Genomic DNA, 8,267 nt, shown 5'->3' with positions numbered 1-8,267 from the left:
AATATGTCTGGGATTTTTTTTTTAATATTTTTTTTGTTACGTTTAGAATTGATTTTCTTTTGAATATTTGGGTTAATCTCCATATTTATATTGACATTGTTTTTGTGGGTTTGGTTTTTGGGTTGAAATTTCTAATAATTTTTATATTGTATATGGCAGATGAAGCATCTGTATTTTTGGAGAAAAATCAAAGCTGAAACCTATGTCTTCTAGCCTAAGGAATGATAAATTTTTATTTGGTATATTATATATAAATTTTTTGAATTTGAAGGGTTTTGTTTGGTTTTGAAGTAGAATTTGGGGATTCTATAAAATTTGGAAGTTTTAAGTTTTGGGGTTTTTGGTATTTGCGTCTTAGTAGGTTGAACTTAATTCTTCACCTTATATGCATTTGCTTTATTGAGAATTTTTATTTGGGTTTATGTGATTTTTTGTTTTCTTAATTAAAGTTAGGATTTTTGGTCGATTAATTATTTGTTTGGATTCAACATAAAAAGATAATGGAATTAGGTGTTATTTTGATATTGTTCCATATTTTGAATTGTCTATATTGTTATTACTACGACTAAGTAAGATCGAGAAAGTCATATTGTTGCTCAAATTTAAAACTTGGTGTGTCTTCCACATATCATGGTCTTTGTTTATATCTTTGTAGTTTATATTAGTTTTGAGTGTGTATATATATAACTTTTGAGAGTTTTGCTTTATTAATTTAAGAATTGTAAATTACTTTATAGGTTCCGATAACTATGCACCTGCAGTGAGATGTTGACAACATAAGCATATATGTATGGTATTAACATTTTACAAAAATCTCTCTTACAACCCAGTAACATTCTATGTTATACGACATTTCTAAACTATAGAAAAGCATTAAAGTTAAATCTTTCTTCCCATTGTATTTTATTTAATTATGATTGTTCATTTTTAAAATGCTAACTAGCAAAATGTCTATAATACGCATATTATTGACCCAATTTTCTATTTCTAAATTTCTTAGATTTTAATATTGTAGAGAGGGAAAATTCCCGACCTATCACAAGCTAACACGTTACACTACCAAGTCCACAAAATATAGCCAATTACAAAGCGCTATGTGTTGCTGCTAGGTTTTGCTATCACTACTCAGAAACCAACAGAAATTTGGCAAGTGTCATGCAAAAACCAATCACGCATCAGCGCGTGTAAGCGATGACATAAGTGGTCTAGCACGTGTAAGTGATGACATAAGCAGTCTAGCATGTGTAAGCGATGACATACGCAGACCAATCAGGTTGTGACATGTGTCACCAATTAGACTCTGCCACATGTCGCTCACCCACCTCCAAACTCCTATAAATAGAAGCCTTCCTAAGGCATTAAAAGAACCAAGCCATCGGAGCACAAGCAGCATTAGAAAAGATTCAGAAGCACTCAGAAGTACAGAAGCTCTGCAAGAATCAAGCCTCAAAGCCTTCAAGAACTTCAAACTCAAAATCAAAGAACATTCAAAGTAGAATCATCCAAACTATCTGCCTAGATCTTAAAGTTGATTGGAATCCAGCTTAAAAGCCTCCAAAAACCTCAACAAATCACAAATCAACTAAACTCTACGGATTCAAGCCTCCAAAGCCTCGAAGAACTTCCACCACAAACCTTCAAATATGAAGAACATTCGAAGAGGAATCATCCAAATCATATTCCCAAATCTCAAAGTTCACTGGAATCAAGCTCAAAAGCCTCCAAAAACCTCAAACAACCACAAATCAGTGAAGCTTCATGGATTCAAGCATCTAAAGCCTCGAAGAACTTCAACCACAAACCTTCGAAGACGAAGAACACACGAAGAACGTGAAGAACAAATGATTTCTAACAAGCTCATAGCTAGAGATTCATTATAATTATGTTCTAAAGATCTTCAATCCATTCCTCAGCCAAATTGAAGTATATTGGGTGTTCAAATCAAAATCACATTACTACAAATCCAATCAACAAGTCTTTTAAGGAGATCGAATAAGAGGATAACTCTTTTGTAATCACAGAGAATTGTACCACACATTCATTAATACAAATTCGCATTTGTGAACCTATTTTACTTGTTTGACTCATTTGGAACCGAGAAATTTAGTCGTCCACAAATATATAAATAACTTTTTCATGCATTGTATGGGTTAGCGATTAGTAATAATAATAATAATAATAATAATCATTCAAACAAAACATAATAAACAAAGATTAAGATTTAGTGCACATAAAAATATGCTAAGAGAATATGAGGAAAATAAAAAGCAACAAAAATACAAAGCATTCCATATACATTTGTGACTTGTCTTATCTCCTATCATAAATTTAGGGAAAAATAAAGAAAATGAAATAAAGTGAAATTCATGTCGTTAAGCAGAACACACTCACCTATGAATCCTTCGCATTTTAATAGGGTATTCAAGTAATAACTAAAACAACCCTTAAATCTAGCTATTACTATAGGAAACAAAGAGATCTACAAGCAATAAGTAAATCCTAGAAACAAATAATTAAACAACAGAAAACTAGCAAACTGAATTGCTACAAGAGCCACAGGTTTTACATCAGATGAAAAATCCAAAATCATACAAACATCTAATATAACTACCCTAACAATAGATTAGTCCTCATATCACACCCTAATGGCGCTCAATATTAATTAAAACCAAAAACCACTACAACTATTTACAACTTGCCTAGAGACTAATGAGAGATGGAAAAAAAATTAATTTATGAAGATAATGGGGGGATTTTCTACCAATGAGAGGAAGATGCATGGGGAAGAAACAGTAACCTTATCACTTTGCTTAAAAACTGGTAAGAGATGAATAATAATAAAAAAATTCTCAAAAATTTTGTAAACTTTGGTCAGGTTGGGTTATACAGGTTTCAAATTCCTAACTCGCCACCCAAATCGAAGTTTTGGTTTTTAATAGCATAAGACCTGGATTTGACCGACCATACTATTCGGACTTGCTCGTTGGCTTCGAGTCGGTGAATCTGGTCGGTTTGGTCAGGTCACCCAATTCACTAACAACCTTACCTAAATTATTGAAAAAAAATTCTTTCTTTATCTCTAAACTATTGAAAAGAACTCTTGAGGTTTAGGTATGAAGTATTTATTTATTTATTTATTTTTAATTTAGAGATGAAAAATAGACTTTAATAAAATTCAAGAACCAAAATATTATTTTAGCCTAAATTAGCTCTATGGTAAAGCATGTTTGGGAGTGATTAAAGCCCAGGCCCAAAGAACCCCGATTCAAAAAAAGTTGAAAAGACTGACTCATGATATATAGGGCTCATTTCTCTCTCTGGAGGCTTCAAATTCCCTTCACCTTCTTTCCCTCTTTCCTTCCAATTTTTTCCCTAGCTATTCTACATATATGGTACTCAACACTCCACACACTGATCATAGTAGTAAAGATAATACTGCGATCGCTGTTGTTGCGATTTAGGTATTGAAACCAAAAAATAAAAAAAAAATATGCCTCTGTTTATGACGGAGGAGGAGTTCCGGCGGTGCGTTCAGGCGAACGACGCCGGTTCGGTGGCGGAGAAGGCGGACGCCTACATACGAGAGCTGTTCAAGCAGGTGGAGACGGTTAGGGCCGAGGCCGACGCCGGCTCCATCACCGCCGAGCAGACCTGCTCTCTCCTCGAGCAGAAGTACATCTCCCTCTCCTCCGAATTCGCCAAGCTCGAATCCCAAAACGCGCAGCTTCAGTCCTCCCTCGATCGCCACCTCGCCGACCTCGCCCTTCTCCAATCCAACAAGCACCAGCAGAATCTCCACTCCGTACGAACGCTCGCTACTTCTTTCTTTCTTCATATGTGAATTCAAGAAATGATTTCTTTGTTTTTTTACCACTAATTTGATCGAATTTTAGTCATTGGTGTAGTTTGTAGAGTTTTGATTGAAGTGTTGGTAATAGAGTTTATCTCAATGCTAATTAATTTTAAGGGCATGGTATGGTACAACACTGCAACATGAGCAATTTTTGAAAAATTATAACTTGACATGGCGGGTGACACGGGTATGACACCCTGAATGAAGTGTCCGTGCTTACTAGCTTAGGTATTGTTGCTTGTGACAATTAAATTCAGTGAAACCATGTGTTTGAATTTGCATTATATTAAAAAATTTCCTGAAATATGGTGTGTTTGTTATGTGGGGGGTTCATTGGATCATGCCGCGTGGTGTTTTTTAGCTTCTAGGTAGTTGGTTAGGCACAGAAATAAGGTGATTTGGCCTAATGTGGGGTATTTGGAGGGAAAGGAAAGCTTGTACTTTTAATAATTACAGGACTAAGGTATTTTTTTTTCCACTAATATGATCAAATTTCAATCATTGTCTAGTTTATAGAGTTATAATTGGTGTCTTGTTTTGAACTTATTAGAACTTTGGTATGCTAATTATTTAGGTAATTTTAAGGGCATTACTTAGGTAATAGCAAGACATGAGCAATTTTTGAAAAATTATAACATGACATGGCGGGTGACATTGTACGACACCCTGAATGAAATGAAGTGTCTATGCTTCCTAGCTTATGTACTGTTGCCTGTGACAATTAAATTCGATGAAACCATATGTTTGAATTTGCATCATTATGTGGGGTTCATTGGGTCATGCTGTGCGGTGTTGTGGAGCTTCTGGCTAGTTGTTTAGGCACAGAACTAAGGTGATTTGGAGTATGATCCCTCATTGCCTAATGTGGGGTATTTGGAGGGAAAGGAAAGCTTGTGCTTTTGAAGGGAATGGAAGGTTGATTTTGAAGCTTTCTTTCTTTCAAACTCTGTTTGAGTGGGAAAATGCTTCGGGTGTTTCCACCTTTAATTCTCTGCATGATTTAATTGGTTTTTGTACTTTCACTGCTAGTTTGTTTAGATTTTTTGCTGTTGCTATGGCACATTGTCTGTGTGCCTTGATTTTTCTTTGTATTTTCTCATACATCTTTCAATGACGTTATTTACTTGTCAAAATTTTTTTAAAAAAGTTCCATTGTTAATTTCTTGAAATTTTTTGGTTTGTAGAGTTTTAATTGGGTTACTATTTTAAAATTCTTATAACGTTGGTAATAGTGTTTATCTCAATGCATATTATCTATATGATTTTTAGGGCAAGACTTAAATACAGTTCTTTAGTTGCTATATCATTGGTTCTCCTTTAAAAACATGGTTGCATTGACAAATGCAACAGAAGGGGTAAGGCTGCCCATCAATCATCTCTTCCAAATCTCAAAAATAGTGGGAGCTTTGTTAATTGGGTACAATCATGTGATTGAATATATTTGGGGTGCCTAAGGATTTGTTTTTTTTTTTTTTTTTGGTAGATAAGTAAAAATATAATTCCAGAAATGCCCGCACACAGGATTGAACTATGAACCTTCAGTTTACAAGACTGCCACTCTACCACTAAAGCTATTTGGAATTATTTTTGGGGTACCTAAGGAATTGTAGCTAAGTTTTTTCCCTACATGTCAGAGGAATTATATTTAGTGATTCATATGGCAAAAACAGAGTGAATATGACCTAATTTCTACATAATTTGTTGCTGTTTGTTGTTTGTTGCTTTTTCTTGTGTTCACCATCATGAACACCTTGTATTTGCTTTCTTCAGTTTTACATTTTGATTAATAATACTCTTATTACTTATCAAAAAAAAAAAAAAAATCTACATAATTTAATTACAATTAGTGCGTCACATGGCAAAAGCACAGTGGAGGACTTAATTTTTATTATTTTACATTCGATATGATGTGATATGGTATCTTTGTTTGCATACAAATTTGTACATGTGTTTAGATAAAATTTTTCTTAGGGTATTTTTGGAATTTTGTAGATTGGAAAGGATGGAGAGATAGAGAGGTTAGCAACAGAGGTATCGGAGTTGCATAAGTCAAAAAGGCAGTTGATAGAGTTGGTGGAGCAGAAGGATTTGGAGATCAGTGAGAAGAATGCCACTATCAAGAGCTATCTTGATAAGATTGTGAGTGCACGTGTTACCTGTGCTATTTATGTTGGTTGGATTTTTTTAAAGCTAATGTGGTGTCACTAATTTATATTGTTTTCCTTTGGGTTGGTGATTGTGAAGGTCAATTCGTCCAACAGTGCCTCACAAAGGGAGGTCCGTGTCAGTGAACTTGAGTCAGAGTTGGCACGTACTCAGGCTGCATGTACTCGTCTCAAAGAGGTATCTACAAAGCTTTAGTTATTCATTGGTAGACTGATTTCTTTCTGTTGTTTTTTGTGTATGAAAATCTGGTCTACATTTAAGGCATTTCATTTGTAGCTGAAATAGGTTTGACTGTAGTTTGTTATGCCATAGTCCTGTATGGGCCTATATTCTCTTTGGGCTGGCTTTGAAATTTCTTTTCCTGGTTCTAGTTACTTTTTTTTTCTTAATGGATGTCCCTTTCTCTTGTGAAAGTTTTGCACCACCCTAAATCTAGAACGTTTTATTCAAATACTTAACTATGATAGAAATGTAAAATTGAAGATCAGAATTGGGGGCAGAATTTGATGTGGGATGCTCTCCTATTCTGCTGCTTGGGTTCTATAAGGATCAAAATTTAATTCCTTGATTTTACAAGTAGCCTATGACACAACTGATGTGAATCTAATTTTAATTAGAATTGTAAAGAGCTAGAACTCTATGGCACAGTTGTTAAGAGCACTCACATTAGCCTCCTCAGATATTTAGATAAATTAACCCAAAAAGCTCTACTTTTTTCTTTTTAGATATCTATTTTTCTCATACACATACATTAGACTTAATACACTATTTCTTACTTCATATAAATATTTATTTTCTCTCTCTCCTCTCTTGTCTCAGCGTATACCAGTATACCACAGCAACACCACCATATACACCAAAACCTCAACACCACCGTATACAACACCACCACGACACCAACATCAAAAACCCAAAAAAACCCATGTCAAAAACCCCATCACAATCACAAAACCCACATCAAAAGCTTTGTAAGAAAAATGAGCAAATCCAAATCTAAATCCAACCACCACAACACCACCACCATGGCACCACCATCAGGAACCCAACAAACCCAAAGCCAACAAAATCCACATCAGAAACCCCATCACAGCCACAAAACCCACATTAGAAACTCAATAAGAAAACCAAACAAACCAAAACCCAACCACCACCACTGCACCACCATCAAAACCCTAACAAAACCCACATCAAAAAGCCCCATCACAACCACAAAACCCACATCATATAACCCATATAAGTTGAAAGCCCCAACACAGCTGCTCTCCGATCTCTAGACCACCACTGACAGCTGTAACCCAATGCATCTGCTCTGATTTGCTCCGATCCGTGGGTTGATATGAGAGGGAGAGGACAGTTGAGAGAGAGAGAGAGAGACAGAGAGAGAGAGAGACGAATAAAATATGTTACTTTTTAACTCTGGCAATGAATAGTACCATGCTACTTGTGGCGTGGTACTGTTCATTGTTAAGGTTTTTAGACTAGGGACAAGATTGATGCGTGGGCTTTTGTGGGTCTTTAGCTATAAATTTTCTGAAATGTTAAAATAGCCACATTGATACACGTGCTCATAAAATCTGTGATTAGGGTGCTCTGTTACTCGTTTTGCTGCCTCTCTCTCTCATGCGTGTGGGCCATCAGGGTTCTTATCTGAGCTTCTGGGCAAATCCACTGTTTTAATACCAAACATCTTTTTTCATAATCTAACCATTCCTAATCTAGTGCTGAATTTCCAAAGATCCTGCATCATTGTACTTGACATATTAGCAAATGGCGCCCATTAGTTGGACATAACACTACTAAGAATAGTGTATCTAGCAATTTGGCAAAGGGGTATTCAGTATTCTTTGTCACATACAATTAAATCACCTGAAATTATTTGGTGGCTGACAGATAAACAAGATTCTTCAGCAATTTTTATGGTTTTCACTTTATTTATTTATTTGCGCATGTCCATACTGGCTTGTCTTTGAGTACTTGCTGTTTGGCACTGAGTATCTACCACTACAAATGTCTTCTATCTTTTATTACTTTCTTTTGTGCTTCATTCTAAGTGAAGTTGTGTTTGGATTTGAGCAGGAGAAGGAACTTGTCGAGAGGCATAATGTGTGGCTTAATGATGAGTTGACAGCCAAAGTTGACAGTGTTATTGAGCTGCGTAGAAAAAGTAATGATCTTGAGGATGATATGTCCACTAAGCTTGCAGATGTAAGAATGCCTTTACAATTTATTTTTTTCTGACTATGGGTAA

The 8,267-nt window shown here is 35.4% G+C and overlaps 1 protein-coding gene across 2 annotated transcripts in view; it reads left to right on the top strand.

The window, feature by feature from the left end:
* Positions 1 to 3,290: 3,290 nt before the first annotated feature.
* The window catches only part of LOC126720282 (nuclear-pore anchor), a 41,690-nt gene continuing 36,713 nt past the window's right edge, over positions 3,291 to 8,267 (top strand). Inside the window, exons 1-4 of one of the 2 annotated variants that reach the window (XM_050422604.1) lie at positions 3,291 to 3,802; positions 5,846 to 5,992; positions 6,098 to 6,196; positions 8,096 to 8,224. In XM_050422604.1, coding sequence (XP_050278561.1) covers positions 3,491 to 3,802; positions 5,846 to 5,992; positions 6,098 to 6,196; positions 8,096 to 8,224 — 687 coding nt within the window. In that variant the 5' untranslated portion in view covers positions 3,291 to 3,490. The remainder of the gene's footprint in view (positions 3,803 to 5,845; positions 5,993 to 6,097; positions 6,197 to 8,095; positions 8,225 to 8,267) is intronic. The other variant, XM_050422603.1, reaches the window with a different exon arrangement.

This window comes from Quercus robur, chromosome 4 (genome assembly GCF_932294415.1).
Source record: "Quercus robur chromosome 4, dhQueRobu3.1, whole genome shotgun sequence".
Classification (NCBI taxonomy): Eukaryota; Viridiplantae; Streptophyta; class Magnoliopsida; order Fagales; family Fagaceae; genus Quercus; species Quercus robur.
The sequence above is the reverse complement of the archived record's forward strand: the minus strand, read 5'-3'. Positions and strand labels throughout refer to the sequence as shown.